This window comes from Larimichthys crocea, chromosome II, assembly GCF_000972845.2.
Source record: "Larimichthys crocea isolate SSNF chromosome II, L_crocea_2.0, whole genome shotgun sequence".
Lineage (NCBI taxonomy): Eukaryota > Metazoa > Chordata > Actinopteri > Sciaenidae > Larimichthys > Larimichthys crocea.
In genome coordinates this window covers 2,305,894-2,328,556 of record NC_040012.1, presented here as the reverse complement: position 1 = coordinate 2,328,556, position 22,663 = coordinate 2,305,894, and the positions used below count along the sequence as shown (strand labels likewise).

The window sequence follows — 22,663 nt, the reverse complement described above, 5'->3', positions numbered from 1 at the left end:
TAAATATGTGAACGGGGCTGGAGGAGATGTTGCTTTTACCGTAGAGGTGAAGCAGCCTGAGGGAGCCAACGGCCTCGACCAAATGATTAATCCTCTAATTCATCTACCCGACTGGTCGCAGCTAATGAGGCTTATTCTCCAGAGTGCTGGTTGGTTGGAGGCTGAGGTCACCTGTCATATATACACACATATATATAGAGTATATATATATGTGTGTGTATTTTGTAAGGGGGCGACAGGTGTGGTCACCACATACGTACATAACGCAACAGGACGTGATTTAGAAAGATGTGTGGTAGCTTTCTCCTCCAATCATCAGCTCTGAGGAGGATTTAATGTCATTGTCACCTTGTTGCTAGGTAGAAAATGCATCTTTACAATGGTATTTTAAAAGGGCCAAAACGAGGAAAAATTCTGGAACGACTAAAGTGAGACTATGTGCTGCTCGGCTCTCAGACCGCATCACAACAAAGCTCTCAGACAGTATCTAAATCGCCACTGATGGAGGTTTACATCTTGACGCCGTGGTGTGGCAATCCAGCTCTGTTGAACCAACACAGCTAAGGAGGATTAAGATATGAAGCAGAGATATGGAGACTTCCTATATCTGTCAGTGCCAGACTCGGTCTCGACATCCTCCTGTCCAGATATGTTTGTCCTGTTGGTGCCTGTTTATCTTTGTTTGTGTGGCTCAAGTTACTCTCTCAGATCTGATGGTGTTCTACTGTTTGCTGTGGATGAACCTCATTAGAGAATCTGGCTGTTCAATGCCATTTATTTATTTACTTTTCACCCAGATTTATCCCAGCTGGTTTGGGGATTTCAACCAGTGACCTGCTGGTTACAAACCCCACTGATATACAGCTGCTGTCCAGTGTCTGAGTTAGAGCCAGCAAGCTGACCTAGAAAACCAAAAAGAGCTCCGACAAAGTGAGCAGAGAAAAGTGTGAAGAAGAGTCGCGAGACAAATATGAGGAGATGAGACAAGATAGGAAAGAACGACTTTTCTTATGAAGTACAGGAGAGTTTCACCTCATAAACATCTGGCAAACATCACTTTTGGATAACTCTGGTTGAGCTGCTTATCCAACCTGTTATGAGGGGATTTTTGTGGGTATTGCTGAGTCATAGACAGAAAAAAAAAGTCTGGTATTGAGTGTATATATAACTTTCAGCCGTGGTCACCCCTCTGCAATTATTGGCCTACTTGTGAAAACATGAATTTTTTCTTCCACAAACTTTTCGGATGTTTTTTTTCTGCCAGGATGTATTTTCATGGACAAATGACAAATGTGAAAATGTCAGCAGACGGGGGTGAGAGTTGACACAGAGAAAAACATTTACTCTTCATTGTCGGCAGCAGTGAGTGTCAACAGAGTAGTCTCCATAAGTCCATTGTGAATTGGAAAATGGGAAGATGTGGTCTGTCCGGTCTCTTTTCTGGAACACTGCCACCTCTAAAGCTAAAAGAATGAACCTGTTAGTTACATTTTAATGGCAGAAATCCATTGAAATAACCGATTGTGCTCCATCAATCAAGTCCGGTAAGGTCTGCACGTCTGACGTGACAAGAGGCTTCTGAAAGCGAAACGTATTTAACTTCCTGTCAGACGCCGTTTGACCTTTGCGAGTCTAATTTGATGCAGCGGACCTCTGATTCGATTTGAAAAGGCGGTGAGGCAGATGGCTGCATGCGCCAGCGTGCGAGCGATGTTGTAATCCCTCTGCGGCAGACGGGAGCACATTCAGTTCATTTCCCATTCAGCGGCACATTAGAGAACACAAGCGGGACACAGCCTGGTTTCCACTGGAGTGTCGTCCAAACAGACTTCTGTCTGCAGCAGATTCATACGGCACATGCTGTCGGCTTTAACTTCTGATTCTGACATGGTCCAAACTATTCTGATGGCGTTTTTATCTAGAGAAATAGTCAATCCGGCCTATTCAACTTGTCAAAAAAACATTTTTATGGTCGACTGAGGTGTCGATTTTCTGGAAATTCAAATAGATTTGGAGGAACTTTGGATGGATCAGCAGGCATTGACGGCCGGGTCACAACTGAAGGTCATCAACATTATTTATTGTCGATTTCTACACATAATGGCTTATGATTCATAATCAAAACAGTGATGCAGTGGTTAACACTGACGCCTCACGCCCAAAGACATGCACTTAGTAGATTAACTGGTGACTCTAAACCGTGAATGGTTGTCTGTCTCTACGTGCCCTGTGATGAGCTGGCAACGTCCAGGGTGTACCTCGCCTTTCGCCTTAAGTCACCCGGGCGCAACCCTGATGAGGACGAGCTTGGATGGATGGATTACGACGGCTGAATTTGGGAATTTAGTCGCGACTGTTCGGTCTCGAACGTTCCCTTTCTACAAAGTTACATCAACAACATCCTCGCCGAGTTAACCGACCAGTGCACTGACACCAAAACACGACGAATCTCATCGACCAAACTAACAAAGTGAATGAAATCAACTCTGCAGCTTGCGGTGAATTTTTAGAAAGCACCAAACGCTGCATTGAGGAGTTGAACACATTCGTTTCCTTCGCCGCTCGTCCTGTCAGATCACATTACAACAGACACAGCTTCACTGTTGAGCAAGCCTGACCCAGCTGGGCGCACTTGAATGGGTTAGGACCGAGGAACACAACTGAGTATTATTCCTTCAGACACAGACACAGGTCTTTTAAGGCCATCAGTCCAAATGTGCTGGGCGTCCATTCATGGACATGAATGAGCCTGCAGGCGCATTAACCGAGCAAACAGAGACACAACACAGCCACGATGCGCTGTGCTCGCCACTGTGTAACTGATGGAGATAAAAGGCGGCTCAGTGGGGAGCAGAAATAATCTAAGTAGACTTTATTCATTTAAAACGACATGTTTGCCTTCAGCGAGGCCGCCGGCTGAACCACAGCGCGCAGAGAGACGTCTTTGAAAACGGTTGTATGCTGGCGACCTTTGATTTAAATGTTTGTCTCGATGCCGCAGCCAAATAATAATGAGGCCTCACACAGACTTTGGGTTAAACAAGGAGACCAAAAAAAACTTTAAATGATGAAATACTTTACAGGAAGAGACAGAGCGGTGACAAACATCCAATCCGACTTTTATTTGGGCAACTTCCATTCTGTGAGAGGAAACTTCCCGAAACATTCCTAACCTCCTTTTGTTGTTTGCAAAGTCACGGCGCGGAGTGTCCCCATTATTTCTCAAGCCCGTTACTGCAGCAGCATCTCACCTGACTTCCTCATACCTTCGGCCTTTCGTGGGAATAAAGTGACGTCACATTTCATGTGACGCTGCAAACAAAACAATAGCCTTGTCAGATGTAATATATACGCTGGAAATGCCGGATAACTAGATAATCTCTGCTGTTTGCTGTGCTCTGATTAACACCAAACTACATGACTATGTGGTATCGCAATAAATTCCAGATTTCTATATCTTTTCATCATTGATTTAAGCTTCTTCTGACAAAATAATTACTCAATACTTAATCAGAAGAATCGTTTTTAATCAAAGTAACTGTTACCCCCGGAGACTTCAATAAAGAGGCAGCTATAATCAGACCAGTCACTCTTTCTTACTGGAATCACTTATTCATCACACTCCTTGGGCCTTCCTGGAACAATATCAAGGAGCCCTGAAGGTCTGCAGACCCTCAGCCACTATTCCCACATCTCATATCAAAAAAGCTTTCGCCTGGCGCCCACAGCAGTTTCTTCGAACTCCAGGAGTTGTGAAAAGCCACATTCTTTTCCCCCTCGAGCAGTAATAACCGCTGTGAGGTCAAACATGTGGGTGATGTGTTAAAATGGCAGCATGGGGCTTATGACAGAGGCAGGGCAGAGACTCTTGGAGGTGCATCAAACACAGCCTACACGCTGTTTGATGACTCAATGTTGCCACTGAAGTGCAAGTGACAAACCATCGGATGAAGGAAATGCTGAGCCAGATGCAAACATTTTAAGATATGAGGAGTGAAAGTGCTGAGATAAAAAGAAGAAGAGTATTGTACTCTAACTGGAGGTCTGTATACAAACCCTGAGGTACAGGGTTGTACAGATAATGGAAACACTAAACGTCATACATCCGTGGCACAGACACAACAGTGGACCTCAGTGGGCGCTGGAAAAGAGAGTCATGCCTGAGACATGACACAAGTGGCATTTTTCTTTTACTGACGGCAAAAATCACGACAGAACCCAGAAATTATGGGATAACTGCGAGTGAGATCAATGAGCTACTCGAGTTGTGGCACAATAGCACGAACCCTGATGGTATTCTGGGAGGAATGATTCGTCCTTCTTCCTCACAGACTTTGGTTTGAGTCAGAAATGTGCTAGATTTCCATTGAAAGTGTTAGTTCATGTTCAGGCCACAGCGTGTGGCAAATCACAAAAATATGCATCACATTTGGTAAAATAACATTTTTATTTGGCTGTTGTTGGGTTCCCCATCTGGTAAACAACCATGAATTTGGCATAAAATGGACAGATAGTGAGTTGTTTTTAAGAGGTCAGGGCATCTCTGGCCTGATTGAGGTTAACTAGGTCACTGGCTTGACATTTATATAGGACATTCATGCTGGTAGACCCAGTTGTATCTTAAGCTGACTGTGTTTTCATTTAGAAAATCTAGCAGTTAGATACTAACACTGCATCTGATGACGTTGTACTGTTGTACTGCCTATTGAGATATAATCAAGGGGCCACATGAGTTTGTGATGACCTCACACTGCTGTCACTAAAAAGCTGTCAGCAACCAAGTAACCAAGCAATATCTCATTTACTCATTTAAGCGAGTTCTTGTTAACGAGTGATGGGAAAATGGAGCGTGAGACGGAGCGGCGGGTTGGTGTGGTGTTGGCAGTATTGCGGACGAACAGACTGTCGTAGTTCAGAGGAAGCTGAGCCAGAAGGCAAAGCTCTCGATTTTCCAGTCCATCTACGTTCCACCCATCACCTATGGTCATGAGTAGTGACCGACAGAATGAGATCACGGACACAGGCGGGTGAAATGAGCTTCCTCCCATCGGGTGGCGGGCTCAGCCTTAGAGATACTCGGGCCATTGGAGGGAGCCGCTGCTACTTTGCATTGAAAGGAGCCAGCTGAGGTGGTTTGGGCATCTGATTAGGATGCCCCCTGGGATCCCTCCTTTGGAGATGTTTCCGGGCAAGTCCAACTAGTACAAGAGCCCAGGCCAGAACCCAGAACCCGCTGGACGGTGCCCATCTAGCCTGGGGACGCTTCAGGATCCTCGAGAAGGACCTAAAATGCTCGACAGGGGATGGATTGAAATATAATACATGGTTCCCTCACCGTCTCCAAGCGTTTCCACATAAGACGTTGTTTCCGCATTAGACTATCGACAAAAATCTGGAAATAAAAGTTTGAAAACCGAATGATTCCTGCTGATGAAGAGATTAGCCACTTTCTCTGTTTTAAATCACTGTAAACTGAATATATGTTGGGTTTCAGACTGTTGGTCGGACAATCTAAAGTTCCAGGAGAACGTGACATGCCTTCAAGTCAATAACGCCAGTTAAACACACCGTTGCACAGTAAGTAAAGAGAGGCCAATAATTGCAATGCAGGAAAGCCGAGCTGCAGCAGCAGCAACATGCAACAGGAAAATGACACAGCAATTAGAAAAGCTTAGTGTAATTAAGCTTGACAATGTGCCCAAATATTTTCTCCAAAAGTCTTTTCACAAGGTCAACGACAGTGCAAAGTAATTGGCGAGTGAATAATGAGGAAATAATGTGCAACTGGAGTAAATCGGTGCAACAAAGCTGAAACCACGGTCAACCTGATTCAGCTATGCAGTATGAAAACTCCCATTACACGGGAAGCCTTAGATTCATTGTTGTTTTCTGGAGTGCTGAGGTAGATCTACATAAATCTTCATCTCCCTCAGTCCATGTAGGTTAGCCGGCTGTGTTTCCTGCCTCACTGATCATCATGTATCCCAGTTAAACGACGACACGTTGCAGAGAGCATCCTGTAGAAAACAGGCCGGCGCTGCTGTGTTCTCTCTTAAAGAGGAAAGCACAACAACGCACAGATGATTTTATTATTTAGTAATAATCATTAATGCCTTCACCACAGCTGCTCGGTTAAGCTATAGTTCAATAGTGCTGTCAAGATCTTGATCCTCAATCTGAGAATCCTGCACGGACCTGTCTCTGCACACATTCAAGAATGTAGTGAGAAAAAAAAGAAAAAGAAATACGTGTACTCAAATACTTTTCACCTCCTCCAGCTACAGAGAAGAGTCCACGTGTCCCAGTTTTCTTTACAGCCGCATGCCTCAACAGCGCACCTCTTTATGGAGGAGGAGGAGAGTAAAAGGGCAGGTATGAGGAAGACGGGACGCAGGAAGAAGCGATACCCCCGCCGGCTAAGGATGATCCTTCATGCAGCCTGTAGCGTGTCAGAACTTCTTCTTTTAAAATAAGTTTACGGGCTCAGGCTGAGAGAGATGTGCAAGGAATGAGGGGGAACAGTGCTTGAATCAGGGAGTTAATCAGTACTGTTAAGAAGAATTTGTCTTCTACTTTGTGGGGTAAATATTTGGTGTAAGAACTGCTTGTAAGATTCGTCATTCTTCGGTTGTGTTCACGTCTCAACAAACCAAAGAACAATAAACTAACAGGGTACAAAGAGGTCTCACACACTCCCACTCACCTGTCATATATCTATCGCAAACAAAACCTCTCTAGCAGAAAGTTCATGGTCTTTTGTTAATAATTAATACTCATCCAGAGACTAAAGAGGTGAGTCTGTGACTGTACGATTAGGTACGTGAATGAGGAGCCCTCAGGGGGACGGGGGGGGGGACACCTCATCCCAGCTGTTCCAGTTGGGCGTCTCGGTAACCGACAAAAGACACAGCAGCTGTATGGAGGAGCTAACTACATGTGAAACTGAAAAAGTGTGTGTTCAGCCAGCCTTCCCTGGATCAATGCAAGTAAAGAAATGAGTGGGGATACAGGGGAAGTTGTAGGAGAGGGGAAAACTGCATTGCACAAGCATTGTTAGCTGCAGTAGCCTGTCTTCAATAACGTCTCCTGGCAGCTTTCCATCCACCAGCTGGATGGAAAATGTTGAGAGATGAGCCTGAGATAGAAACTGCTGGCTGTGATTACTTCAATGACCATGCAAATCCTGCAAGGTCGTTCAGATATGGCAGGCAGGGCGTCAGAAGGGAAACTCTGCTGCAATTATGCAGTTTTGATAATGCAACAGGGAGCTCGGAGAAAACACAGTTATTTCCCCCGGACGTGCTCCAACCTGAACCGAAACCTGAGAATCTGTCCACGGAGCAGCAGACCTGAAAAGATGAGCAGCAAACATTATGTGGATTGTTGTTGTCTAGCTGGCCGAGATAAAGAGTTCTCCATGACAACGGGACAGTGAGACAAATTTTAAAGAACAATCTGATAAGTGCTTGTTTTTCTTCTTGAAAGACACAAAGCTGAATGGACCACATTATTCAAAACAGCCTGAGCTTTCTGACCTCCTAACTTTGAGTATTTTGTCTGGGAAACATCATTATTTGTAGGATTCGTTACAATCTAAGACTCTAGCTGGGTGGTAAAAAGACAATTTTGGTAGAGGCTGGACAGTTTATTACGACTCCGGTCTTATTCTTGTAGTTTTGGTCGTCCGTTCTGTCACTTCTGAACACGTTTTACTCACCAAATTAATGGCAAAGCTCCGGCAACGACGTCCAGTTGGGCTACAACAGGTTGTAGATTATCAAATCCAGTTTGTTTGGATGCTAAAAGCACCTGAAATGTCTGTAATAATCCTTCCTCGCGCAGGGAAACTGTGCGCTCAACTACAGTAAGTATGGTTGAATGAGTGATTTGATCTGTAAACTATAATGAAACAGTTTGGTGATAATTTCAGCCTTCCTTCTCAACCAAATTAAATCTTCCAGGGTTTGCTTTAAACCTGTAAGACTGTCTGTTGTGTAACTTTTCACCATCAACCATGATGACATGGAAATTCCAACAAGCTGTGAACTTCATTATGGCCTTCTCTTCTTTTTCACGTTGTTTTAGGACATGTTCATCAGTTATCATCATTCAGCAATGACTAAATATACTCTAGTCTAGTGTTTCTCAAACGTTTCACATTATGTACCACCTCAGAAAATACTCCACTCTCCAAGTTACCACCGTTAAAATACAGGTTGACGTTCCTCAGCTACAGACAGCTCACACAGGAGGCAGACTAATTCCTAGTAAGAAGATCACTCACTGTTGATTGTTGTTAAATCCTGAACAGAACTGTGTAAGAACTGGTTGCTAATCTGGTTTGAATGACATTCTTGTGATTTCATTTATTTTCATTAAAATGTCAGTAGTATTTTGATAGTATAATGAGTTTTTAACTCATCTAAGTACCACCACAGGGAGGTTTATCGTGTTTTATCATGTTTTTTTGTTCCTTAGTTTGTGTATGTTCAATGTTTTACCTTGCTACAAGACAAATCTCCCTTTGGGGGCAAGAAAGTTGAAGTTACAGATGATAAAATACAATAAAATTCTGGTATCTCTGGGTTGGGATGAACCATGTTCTTTTCCGGCCTTTCTCTGCCCGAACACATTTTATCTCCACCAAAGCTGATAAAACACAAAGCCGCAGAGCTGCAGGGGTTTACATGTTGGTAAGATTTAGTCTCTCGGTCTCGATATATCACGGATACATTTTACTCTATTACGGTGTGAAGCAGAGCAGCAAGGAGAAGGATCAGATTCAGCACTTTGCACTTTAATAATTACAAATGGCCAGAGTACAAAGAGCAGAAGGGCCCGGCACAGAGAAGGGTTTGTATTACTGACAGATAACAACAAGAGTTGTGTGATTAGAATTTGTATTCAGCCAGCCGTGCTAAAATCCAACTGTCCTTGGGAGAAGAAGGAAAAAAAAAAAGGCGATTCAGAATACCAGCTATTCACTGAGGCTGAACCTGTATTTCTGGTCCTGAATGCAAATGAACAAAAGTCTGCATCACGTCTTTGGCTTCTCATGCAGCAAACCTGAACAAAGTGCTAAAAACCTGCTCATGTCAAACCAGTTCAACGAGACAAAGGGGGTGCTCGTGACATTTAAGTGCATTTTACAAATAACCGCAACAGCGCAAATTGACACGGATAATGTGAGATGTGTTCAAGACTTTTTGTTCATTATCAGCAGAGGAGGAAATAGGAAAAAGGAGGAAGAAGAGAAACAGGAAGGCGAGTCTCCTGGAATAATCTACTAATCTAATCTGAAACAGAATTACCTCAGGGGCCGAGTCCAAACAGGAAGTTAAGGAGCTTTTATCCTGCGGGAGAGGGGCTGACATTAAACCTCGGAGAGCTGACAATGTGCAGCTAATTTCCCAGCATGCCTCCGCCGTCTACTCCTGCTGTAATCTTTGTTTCATCAAAGCAATTCAATCCGACGGGGCATTTGGGAGCTACTTGCTTTCGCAGAGACTTGTGTGGGGTGCATGCAGACCTTCATGGCTGCACAGCTCCTTGATTATGACTTGACAAACGCTGCAGAGCTTGGTTTGAACTTGTAGCTCTGCAGTGCAAGGCTGAGCCGTCCAACTCTTACGCCACGTCCCAAGATACCAAGATAGAAGGGGAGTCAACGTTTCGGCACACAATCCTAACACCAGCCTAAACATGTCTTTGCTAATTTACAATTCAACTCCAAATAAGGAGGCCTTGAGCTATGGAGAAATATTCGGGCCTGGAAAAGGCTCAGACGAAACCATTGACTTTGTTTGGATGTTGAGACCAGATCATTTGCATCATTCAGCGTAGTAACGGTCAACTCTGGTGTTGGCTACCGAGCTGGAAAGACCCTATCTGGACCATCCACCCGCTCCCTCAGGTGAAGCAGCAGGATACATGGATTAAAAACACTGGAAACAATGTAACAATGTGCAGGCACTGTCACTGCTTTGTCTAAAATATCTGTAAGAACATAAACAGTGACATTTCTTTGAAAGCAGTATGTGAATTGTTCTTTCTAGGCGTGTCAATATCTCACATCACTAAACCTGAGGGAACTAGAACAAAGCTTAAGATGGGATCATCCTGCCACTGATCCCCAACCAGTTCATATTACTACTGTTTTCTTTATCCCATGACCTCTGACCTCATCGCAATCAAGCCAGCCTACATTATTGAGCTACATGTACAATGAAAGGGTTAAAGATGCTTAAGATGAAGCGACCCACTGACATCAAATCTTATGTGACGTCCATAAGAAAGCCACTGTAAGCTCCGGGGAGAAAGTAGGTCTTTGTGTAATGGAAGGCTAAACCAGTCGGACTGCCTGACATGCTGTGAGTTCAGCTCACGTACAGTCCCTATCCCATCTCTGCATTCCATACGTGTTCAGCAATGTGGCAGCAAAGTGTGTAAAGTCTGACGCTATCGGGTCTCTCGCATCAAAACCTCAAAACAGAAGACGTAGTTTGATGACGTCGTGTGTCTGATAGGAATCAGTTTGATGTGATTAAAGCAGGAACCGTTCACAAACAAGGTATTTAGAGAGAGAGTGAGTAGTACACAAGAAAATATGTAACACGAGTCTCGTGTTAACACACATTCAAATACATAAGTTGCTACAGGGGTGCATAAATAAGCCAACGGTACAACTGACTATTCCTTTCATCGATCACAAATGGAAATAAAAAGTAGAGAAACAAACTCTGAAATACTGACGACAGATAAATGGTGCAAGTCTCCGAAAATTTGCTTAAAAAATAAATGGCTGCAAAGATGAATCTGTTATCAAAACACCAGCTGATGGCCGTCTTTCCAAACAGATGTTACAAAGTATGAAAGGAAATAGGAAACCGGAAAATGCTGGCAAAGACAAGTGTTAAAAAATGTCTTCTTTTTTTTTTTCATTTCAAGGAAGTTACAAAATCGAAGAAAAATGTACCAGAATCTTTCGTTGTTTAGTTTTGCTGTGAGAAACCTGAGACTCTTAAAAAGGTATGCAGTCATGTCTGCACCAGTAATAACCTAATGTTCCATTGTTTTGGACACTCTGAAGCTCACGATTTCACATTTTTTGAAAGTGAAGACACTGAAATTCACAGATTTTCCAAAGAGTACGGTCTGAGAGAGCCGCTTAAGACAGCTGTTTAAAACCTAAAAGATGTAATCCATCTTGTATGATGGCATACATTCACATCTGAACCTATGAAAAGTCTTGTTGCCCAGTTAATAATCTCTGACTCTGGGGGGCAAAGTGCACAAACGCAGTCCTTTCTACAGGAAAGTGAGAAATGATAGTGCACGCCGTCATCGGCCAGACGAGCATGAATACACATGGGCAGGGCCACGAGCAAACCTTTATTTATATTGGACCAGGAGATTATACGGTGCGAGCGGCTCTCTGTCATTAAGTGGCTGCTCAGATATACGTGGCGGTTTGGAGGGGATTGATCTGGTAACACAGACGAAGAGTCGTGTTTAAACACACAAACTACGTTAAAAAAAGGAGCTGCTTCTTTCAATAATTTGATGCTGTATCTTGTAAGAGGTGATTGGTGTGTGCTGATTGTTTCCCAGGATGCTAGTTGACAATTTTTCTTCCGTTTCACGAAAGAAAGACATCCACTAAAGATATTGAGACACAATATTTATTGAAGCTGATTAAACTGAGCAGTTTATGCCTTCAGGCTGCCACTAAACTCAGATTTTAAAACAATAGAACCAACAAAGACTAAAGTTTACATCCAGTTCTTCGTGGTTTTAAAAATTAAAACACATTCTTTGTAAAATATTCTCCGCTCCGTGCTCTCAGCTCATTCTAGCTGTATATGATATCTAAAATCCAGACAAACATCACAGTGTATTGTTTCCTGTCTCCCACCCCGCCTCTCTCCCATCATCATCACCGCCGCCCCGAGCTCGTCTCTCACCAGCCAGCTGTCCAAACAAATGTTACGTAGCCGGCGCTTATGTAATGAAGCATGGCAAGCACTCAGCGCGTCCTCTTAGCCGTCCTGCCTCGTGCCATCATCAGTTCAGAAACATCTCGGAGTGACTGACTCTACCCACCTCCCCGTGTCTGTGCCCTTCTGGCTGCAGAAGTAGCCGGGATTCAAACAATCGATGTTATGGATCACTGCGAGCTCTCGCGCTCGACTGATGGATAATAAACACAAAGCGTGCGCTGAAAGGAAAGCTGCAAGATCAGCTGTGTATGAGTGAGAGGCAGGGACAGAAATACAAATCTCTGCTGAGTGCGTGTATGACTGAGAGCGTTAGGCGGTGACTCTCTCTGCGTGCATGACTGGGATCAGAACATGAAATTTAAACCACTTCATTTAAAGAGTGCGACAAAATGCAGCCGGCTGGCATGTGTTGCAGGGCTGGTAGTCACCGTGCAGACACAATAGAGTTATGTGGAGGGTTGTGCTGACTTGGCAAAAAAAACATGCACGTAGTTGCATGAACGAGCTCTGGACGCCGGCAGCGCACATGCACAGATAAAGAAGCCGCCTTACCGTCTCGTTCTCATCTGGGTACATGCTGTCCTGTGGCTGCCGCGGAGGTGGAGGACGAGGAGGAATAAGTCTTGCAACCGGCGGTGCTGACGAGGGCAGCGATGATGCGGAGAAACACGGCAACCTCACAACCTCTCTCCCTGACTGACATGTCACTGTGACAAACCAGATAATGTCACCGTGCGGCCCTGCACACACTGACTGTTATTCACTCACACGTACTTACATAAACAGAAAGAGAGAGAGAGCTCAGTGATGCTCGCTCGCTCTCAGCTGCCACGCTGCTTGACCTGCCCTCCCCTAATGCCATAACGCCCCACACACACACACACACACAGATATCCAATTGAAGCTCCCAGAGGGATTAAAAGAAAAGCTCCATAAAGTGAGGAACACTGTGGCCCCTGCCCCCCTCACACACATACTTCTTTGTCTCTAATCAAAGAAGTCATACAGGGCAGAGTTACCCTGCACACTGGATCATCCTCTGTAATCACCACCCAGGATATTCATTATATCGCCGACAGTCGGGTTTTTTCAAACCTTCCTGCTCATCAGGAGTCTAACTTTCATCAGTCTACGTTATGCTGCGTTAAAAATCACGTTCAGCATCTCCCGGATAAAAGTTGATCTCAATATTAATGCAACAGCTGCACATCTTCACATACTGGCTACAGCTCCCACACTATTCTTGATATGTAAATGAATTTCGGTGGTGTCAAACGACTGGATAACAACACCTCTGGGTGTGGATCGGGTACCAGTCGTCATGTAACTGATCCACATTATACACACTTTTGAGCTACATTTATTTAGACACAGTGGATCGCAGCAGACACCACAGTTATCTCTTTCACATGAGATGTTTTGGAAGACGAGAGCCTCGATATCGGATCTGCAGACGCCCTAAACAGAGGTAAGCAAATGATAGAAATTCATATTTAGCCATTTTATCTAAAGCGACTGAAGCGGAAAAAAGGGAAACAATCAAGGTAGAGAGCGACATGGACATGTTAGTGCACCCGTGGAGCTCGATGAGCAGCGGGGTGACGTGTGACCTTTTGGGTTTGATTGAAGACCAGGCACACCGCCGTGTTCTGGATCATCTGGAGAGATTTCACCATGCAGCCTGGGAGGCCCGTCAGGAGGGCATTACAGTAATCGAGTCCACAGCCTGTATCAGGAGCTGGGTGGCACATTGAGTTAGGTAAGGCCTAAAGCAACATGTTCAGAGAAGGTTAGTTTCTCTCTACCCTGGTAGGAGGCGAGACATAGGGAGTCAATTTTGATGCTGATGTCATGGTGAATAGTTTTAGGATGGGAGGAGCAGCAGTTCAGTTTTTAAGAAGTTCAGCTGGAGGTGGTGTGCCTTCATCCATGTAGAAAATATCTGAAAGTCATTCAGAGATCAGATTTTATTTCACCATTTAGAGCAAAGTATGCAAGAACTGCAGGCAGCACTGCGAATCGATGAGCAGGATTCTGGATCTACAACATTTTTCATCGACGTGATGAAGTAAACAACCTGAGCGTTTGCAATTTATCAAATGAAATACGGTGACACATGAAACTACTGAAGATTTTATCCATATCACACAGCCATAGCTCAAAATATGTGGAATCTTGCTGCATTTGCCACCTCTTTTTAAAACTTTAGTGCAGGCTGAGTGATTCTTTGCAGTGCTATGGAGAGACAACATTACATGAACAAGTTCAGTTAGGCCAGAGCTGGAAGATGAGCAGGTCAGCCTGAAATGAAGGCAGACAACAAAGCAGAGAATGAAAGAAAAAGACAAAGTGAGGGTGTCACACTTGGCCGTCTTAGTCCCCAGTTACACAAGAGCCAGACACACACACACACACACAGAGTGCAAAGGAGTGGGTCAGCTGTCAGACTGCCTCGAGCTTTGTGTGTTTGTGTGTCCCAGGTTGAGAACAGTACTACAAACCCCTCAGGGCTGCTTCATAAAATTGGCGATGAGCACTAAAGCTGACACTACCACAGTCTGAGGCGCTCAGCTGAAGAGACTCGCTTATTCCCAAATGAACGGCCGTTGGCTGGCGGTGATTTTTCCTGAAATGAGACATCTGTGAAGTCGTTTTGGGGGCGCAAATCCCAGAATACATCAGAATCCACAATAGAAACAGCACAATTGTCTCACCGAAGATTTAGTCTTTACTTGTCAACGCAGAGACAGCTGCAGGATTAAGTCAGCTAACAGTGGAGCCGATGATTTAAACCATTTTTAAACAAAAAAAGTTTCCAGGTTCGTCGACTTTCTTTGAGTTTTGGACAGTTTAACAATCGATAAATCACGATAATATGCCACAGATTAATAACTGTTAAAGTAATCATTAGCTGCACCCTTAATAAACACAGCATGTCAGTCACTGGTTGGCTGAATCGTGACCCAGATGTGAGAGAAGTGGATTCGTGACAGAAGGTCGCCGGCTGTAATCTACAAACAATCTGTCAGGAAACCCGACGGAGGAAGATAAGACGGAAAAAAGAAAGAGTATAAAAACATGAAAACATAATAAAACAAAGCATATGCGCAGAGAGACAGTAAAGAGCAGCGAGCCTGGGAAAAAACGTGGATTGCTTATTTTATTCTCAGCGTCACTCCCCTTCTGTCAACAGTTCAGAGCGGCCTTGAGCAAATTGTTCAAGCTGCAGGTAAGCATGTAAAACCAAAAAAAAACACTGTAATTAATCCTTGCTTTATAACAATTCATCACAAATTAGGCCCGTTGTTTATTATGAATCCATCAGGGGGTCCTCAGCGTGAAAACATGATGATTTAGCATCTCCAGTGAGCTCGGACTCTCCCTGCCAGCATGTGATATAATAAGCCTTTTTATTAAAAAGGCACAGAAAGAGAATTAACAGTAGCTGCAGATGGTCTGGCTCCCATTAATAGATCGCAGAGTGTGTGTGTGTCTTTGCGTAACTGAACAGAAAGGGGCGTTCTTGCGAAAGACCACTGGATTAATGAATGACTTATTTTTATGCGTTTTGGTGCACGGGCGTGTTCGGCCGCTTTAAAAGTACAGCAAGGTGTGACGGCGTGAAGACACACGCTTGCCAAATCAACTTCCTGCCACACTGGGTAATCAAACAAATGAGGAAGTGCTTCCTCCAGTCAATCATCCGGCTGAGAGTCATTAGTTGATTGCAGCTGTCATAGAGAAAACGATGGGAGTCTGCAGGGTTTGAGCGATGGTGATGAGGTGCATGGAGGGGCGAAGTCTGAAGAGCCTGTTAGTTTGCAAAGTGAGACACTGAGACAGAAAGCAGATGATTCTGGTGTGCAGAGTTTAGCGGCATCTAGAGCTGTCACGATACCAAAATGAGTAACCGCGATACAATACCAGACAAAGTATCACGGTTCCAGGTATTATCACGATACTGCGGCCTTTGTACAAGTTATAAATACTTATTAAATACTTATAATGTTGTTTGGTGTTTGATAAACATAATACTGGTGAAGTAAGAATTAGACTGAAACAACAAGTTTGTTTGTTTTTTTTAGCAAAATTAGTGGAGCCACTGACGTTGACGCCGCGGCAGACTCGCCGCTCGGGCCTGGTGCTTCTGCCATGGAGAGACAGAACTTTAGCTTGTTGTTTGTTTGAAGCGAAGCCGGGAGGATCGTAGAGGCGGCCGCTATGTAGCGGAAACTGGCACCGGTAGTATAGTGATCCACGGCAGTACCCGTCGGGTAGAATTTCTAGTATAGTAGGAAGCGTTACGATTTAGCACCGTGGGTACCGTGGGTACCAGGGGTATCGTGGCATCTAGCAGTGTAGTCGCTGAATTAAAACCCCGTATGAAGGCCCTATCTAGAGCAACGACAGCCTAAAGAATGGATGACGTATGTGTGACGTCACCCACAGGTTTCTGAAGCACAAAATCTCGCCCTGTTGGCTGTCCTGCCTCTCCCGTCTCCTTGCTAATCTAAAAATTGCCTGATCAGACCTGAGGTGGGCCGAATGAAGCCTGGTTGCTCAAACAAGCCACCTGTAACGACCTGTACCTGTAACACTAATGCATTGGCTTCATTTCCCAGCTGTGCAGGTTTCCACTTGATCTAGAGACAGTTTTGGTTTGTCTCTCTAGACTCCGTAGGAGGATCTACAGCATCTGTAGATATTAAACAGACATAACGATTCTTCTGTTTCTCCTTAAATCTGAAAACGTTTTGATTGTGTTGTATTGAGCGGCAGACACCTTGGAAACATACAGAGATACACTGCAGCACAACAAAAGAAGGTTAATAATGAGGAAAATAACCTAATCTATAACACTAATATGGACAATCAAGGTACCAAGACATCGTTTTTATGTGTGTAACTACAAAGAATTACAAAGTTTGACAAATACTGCATTATGATGTCTGTTAAACTGAACTTACCACAACTAAACCCTTCCAACAGATTGTCCAGTTTGTTCAATATATGGTATATAAGCCAACTTTAGGTGGTGCCTTGGATTCTGGACCTGTGTTATTCTCTGTTTTCTCCAGCTGTTTTGTCTGTTTTGAATATTCTCTTTGCAAAGCCAGATGTTTTTATACTTCCCCTGTAAATTTCTCCTCATATACTGCAACAGCTGCAGGACCAAAAGATGAAGGCGTGCCATCACGTGATAAGAGGAAATATTCAGAAATGTTTGACAGTGCGACTAAAACGCTGATTGTTCATTTCCAAAGCTAATCGTGTGAGGGTCACGTACAGTAGGCGGCACACCGAGTGTTTCTTATTATGATCCTGGAGGAAGGAGGGGTGATGGAAAGCAGAATGGATGAGGCGATGCAGTGAAGCAGCAAATTAAAACACACTGAGACCTTGACAGCCATTATACTCAGTTGCTGGAGGGAAGCATTCGCTTCAGTGGATTCAATGTCCAATCCACCGTGGCCACGGGCTTTAAAGCATACTGTATGTATGCAAGTATCAAGTGATATCTCAGTCGGGAACTTCAACATTTTCCAACTCAATATTAATACTGGGACAGCTCTGTTCTTTTATTACCTTGGATCTGAACTATGTGCCTTCTGGATGCTATAGGCGGTAAAAAATGCTGCGTACCATGATCGTGTTTGAGGTTTAACCGAGCCGCTGTCTTTATCTTTGCAAACTGAAAGACCAGTGAACTTAAACCATCTACAAACTTCAGCTAAAACCTGACCAGCATAAACTACAACAACACTCCCTGCAGCAGTTGTTGTCTGAGAGAAATGAGGATGTGTTGAGCTCGCATTAACTTTGTCCCTGTAGCCACTGTGGCATCTTGTACAAGCCAGTCTCATTCAGGACAAAAACACAAGAAGAACTTAGATTTAAGGCCCGGTCACACAGGATACAGTGACGCTCATGCATGTTTGTGCCGTTCACTGGCGCCAACAAATGGATATGAATTGTGCACAATTTCATTCAAGTGAAGCCGAACTGAACTAGCCGGCTTGTTATCTGACTCTCAAGCTCTCTGCTCTCCCTCAAAGGTCAGCACTGTCGAGGCCAAAAGTTGAACTTGCATGGATTTACTTTGACCGCACGAGGACATCGACGGATTATGGTAATTTCATTGACTCTAGGTGGAAAATGTCCTGAAACTTCACCGTCTTCTTCATCAAAATTCAGTGAGCAAACCACCAAGAAGATGAATGATCATCTTGGGACCTTGGTAATATTCTGACCACACAAAGACGACATGCAAAAAAATCCCAAACTTTCTTAAAAACCGGAGACTCAGCTGATGACAAATGGATGATGATGATGATGATGATCACAGTCCCACAGAGAAAACTGAAGCCTGGAGCATGACAAAAGAGTGGCTGTTGAAAGTTGACTTGTCACTGAAGTGGCGACAAAGTGTCAGGTCCAGTGTTGCAAGATAAGAGCCTGGCACACTCATGAGCGAGTTTATCAGAAGGAGCTGCCAGTAAAGGAGCCTTCGCATGCAGCTGAAAACAAAAACACACAGCTCTGCTGTCTGCTTTTACACTGCTGCATTGTTTTATAGTCATTCATCCTCCGCCTGCTTGAAGAGGAAAAGCCGTGAGAAGAGAAATACGAGACAGGAGAGAGGGGCGTGGTTTGTATATATTTCAGGAAGCCCTGACTCACACCTGAGCTGTTGTCACCAGCAGCATGCTGTCAGGACGGAGGAAAAACAAACGCAACCCATCGAAACTGGGACGGTCTCTCATCACGAGGCTTGTGTGGGGAACCTGTGCGTCCACCTGACCAAACAATCAATCACTCACCTCAGGAATAATCACGTCCTGATGAGGGGAAATACTGAAGAAAGTACCCAATGAAACAGAAGTGCTTCCTGTTTCTGTGTGAGATTACAAACACGTGAACTAAAGGCAGAGGTTTAGTGTGATGTCATATTTGCACTCGCAGACACAGAATGAGAAAAATCACAGAGCGTTCGCTCTCAGACAAAGCTGGACCGGCTGTCGACGTTACCGAAACCAGCTCGACCGCTTTGACCTTTTTCTCCTGAAGTTTGAATGGCAGAGGAAGGAAGGAACTCCATTGTGGACCGACTGCTTTCAGAGCATGTACGCACTTTGAAATTGTATATGCTCGCTTTTAGATAACCTTTAAAAAAAAAAAAACGCACACGTCATCCTGAGTGAGCGGTTACGCCACTGTGTGAAATCAGGGCTCAGTGTTCGTGTGAGCAAAGACAAACTAACTGACACGTGTCAGGAGTCATGTAATGACAACAAAAGCTACATTTTGTGAGAAGTCTGAAAGCTGAAACATTACAAGCTTCATAAAAGTCAGAGCTGTTGTATCGGATCATATTGGATTGTACAAGTGTACCTAATGAAGTGTGTGTGGGTTTATTTTGTATGATTGTTACAAACTGTGTGAGAATGTACATTTTATAGTAGTTATAATACATTAAAATGAGCGATGTGTGGGATTTATCGGTGTAGTTACTAATTGCAAACCTGCTTATTCACCTTCTCCTTCCTGAAGAAGAAACCCACAGCATCTGTAGATATAAAAAGCTCATTTTCTGAGGTGTAAAAACACAAAAAGTTACACACTGGACCTTTAAAAGAAGAAGAAGAAGGATGAATGTAAAGAGCTGCACGCTTGCTCACCAGCAAACTGGTCAAAGTGTGACATCGACACTCAAATTACATTTGAAAAATGTAGCTGCTATAAATCTGTCGAGCATCGAGTCACTTTTCAAAGAAACAGTTCCTTCTTCTTTCTCATGGTACCGTGGCAGATTTGATATTTATGTCATATTAGTGCTGGTATTCAGGTCAAAACTCCACAAACTGTCCAAGCACTACTCTATGTAACTTGAACACAACTCCTTTCTGTTCACAAAAAAAAAAGGGGGTCTACACCCAGTGGCAGCACCACACAGACCCGGTTTCTATTTTCCTCACTGGCTTTTGTTCAGCAGCAGACCGAGCTAATGATTTCAGGAACAAACAATCCCAGTGAGCGACCGGGGCTCACCAGTAATCAGCTGCCCCATCTCACTGACGCTGCATTTGTCTGCAGCTCGGTGGCTTCGGGCCTGCGGTGACAAATCATTCAACAAAACTTTCTGAACTAGGTCGAGAGATCAGATCACCTGAACGTGTCCAACAGAAGAAAAGGAACCAAGGGAGAGGTTTAAATATTAACATGGGAAAAATAAGCAGAGGTGACAGCACAAAGCCGGCTGTGACACTTTTAAAATGACAAATTGGAGCCTGTCCCTGTTAAACACAGGCACCAAGAGAGCCAAACAGGAAGACAGGGACAATCACTGTTAGCACAGGTTGCTTACTAAAACAGCTGTTGACAATATCAACAATGGTCGGACATCAGAAAATGGCTGCAGAGGGCGTAATCTGTTCCCCAGACTCTCATGATGCCTGCATTATATATTAGCTCTCCTGGCCTCTTGAGTTTTATTTTGAAAAGCCTCCGACAGTTCACATCCTGGACTCAGCAGGAAATAATCTTTAAATTCGTCTTTACCTGGAGATGTTCGGTGGAGCTGCTGCTCAGCTCGTCTCCAGACTCCGAGTCGTTGGTGCGCCTCTCTTCGCCCGCAGAGTCACAGTGTCGGGTGCTGTCCACGTCCAGCGGTGCTCTGGCCAGGTCCGGGGATCGAGCTCGGGTGCGCGGCAGAGTGCTGGACCTCCCTTTGGGGTCCTGTTGGGAAGCTCCGCCCTGGACGAGGATTTCGGCCAGAGCTCGCTCGTGGTCGGTGGGGCTGCTGGGGGGGTGGTGGTGGTTGCTGTCCCTGCGATGAATGGGGGGACTGTAGTGGTGCCCGGACGAGGCAGTTTGTGCTGAGGGTGAGCGCCGGTTTTTGGACTCGTGTCTGTGGAGGTTCTCGGCGGACCGTTCATGCAGTCCCAAATCCAGACTGGTTGGCTTTACCCAGATGGCGGCCCCACCTTGTGGAGGTGTGTTTCCAGTGGCAACAGGAGGATGCGGGAGAGGTTTCGGAGGTGGCATGAGGGCTTTGCGGACCTCGCGGACATACTGAGCAGGTACGTAGAAAGCTTTAGTCCCTTCTTCCTTCCTAACCTGCCACCAGTCCTCGTTTGTTTTCTTGACCAGCATGTAGCATTCTCCCTGGCGGATGACGATGAGGCGGTCCTTGGCCTTGTATTCATAGTCGTACTCCACCTCGATGTAGACATCGCCCGGAGCAATAGGCAGCTCCGCCATGGTGCCTATGACTGTCAGCGAGGCAGCTCACCGCGAGAGGAAGATGTTTATTAGCATGGCTTCCTGAGCAGAGCTGGAGGGAAGACAGTGAGGACAAGTAAGTACCCGATACATAAAAACACAATTTCTGTTTTATGTTCTGCAATCATGATTTGATCAATAAATGGACCTCAATAACTGTTCCTTGGGTGTAGTCAAAGTCCTCAAGGACATTTGCTACGTCATCATTTTAAAACAAGTTCATTTATTTATATTTTTCAGTACTTCATGTTTGTTATGCACCAGAAACACCAGGACAAGTTCTTTTCAGGGGAAAACCTACTTAGCAATAAAGCTGATTCACAAGGATGTTGACAGGCTGTTCATTAAGTCGACTTTCCATTTATTAAACATATTTTAATAAATAAATACATTCCTCTGGGAACACGAACTTAACACTGGGGAACTCCTTCAGCACAAAGAAAGCTGCAAGGACAGCAGTTTCTGTAGACTTGAAAGAAGAACCAGCAGCATAAGTCAGACTAAAAACTAAACTTTAAACTATAAAATCCAAGAAAAAAAGTCAATACCATGTAGGGGTGGGCGATATATCGAATATACTCGATATATCGCGGCTTGTTCTACGTGAGATGTATGAAATGACTATATCGCGACCATCGAGTACTTGTCACGTAAATGTTTTAAGCCGTCGGCATTTAATTCTCCGGAGTTTTGCCTGTGTCACTCCTGGTGCTGCTCACAGCACGCAGCACACTGCCCCGCCCACCCAGAAAAATCCCCTGCGCGCATGCGTACTTTTTGTATCAGGTGAGGAGAGAAGTGAAGAGCCCGAGCGAGTTAATTGAAGATGGAGACGGACGACTTGGTTCCGAAGAAAAACAACTGCGGTCACGCCAGCCGTCTCTCGTTTTCGCGTGGTCACGTCAGCTGCTCCAATATTTTCAAGTGCGCCTTTATTGCGACTTTATGTCAAATACTTTGAGAAAACTGGGAAAGTCAGCGCTAGCTTACTGCAGCGTGTGGACACTTCCGATTTTCAAAATAAGACGTGGATGTTAAATGTATTAAAGGTTTATTTATAAAATATGAAGAATGGTTAAAATTTGATTTAAAAAAGTGTGTCTCATAAGCCAAGTATGATCCTGCACTGCTTCAGTGCTCATATGTACATTATGAAATATATTAAAAATTCATAAAAAAATATGATAAGTGTTAAAATGCTATAAAAAGAGGTGTGTCTCATACAGCAAGTGTAAATCTACTGTTCTACATTGATTCTGAGCAATTACAATGCTATCAAGGTAATAATGACATTATTATTTATTAGAAATAAACAATACAAAACAACAACAACAAAAATATCGAGATATATATCGTGTATCGCGATATAGCTTAAAAATATT

The 22,663-nt window shown here is 44.2% G+C and overlaps 1 protein-coding gene across 7 annotated transcripts in view; it reads right to left on the bottom strand.

The window, feature by feature from the left end:
- LOC104932573 (rho GTPase-activating protein 12) overlaps positions 1-22,663 on the bottom strand; it is a 49,252-nt gene that overhangs the window by 19,296 nt on the left and 7,293 nt on the right. For all 7 annotated transcript variants that reach the window (XM_010747835.3, XM_019264901.2, XM_010747839.3 and 4 more), the window contains exon 2: positions 20,559-21,333. In XM_010747835.3, coding sequence (XP_010746137.3) covers positions 20,559-21,260 — 702 coding nt within the window. In that variant the 5' untranslated portion in view covers positions 21,261-21,333. The remainder of the gene's footprint in view (positions 1-20,558; positions 21,334-22,663) is intronic.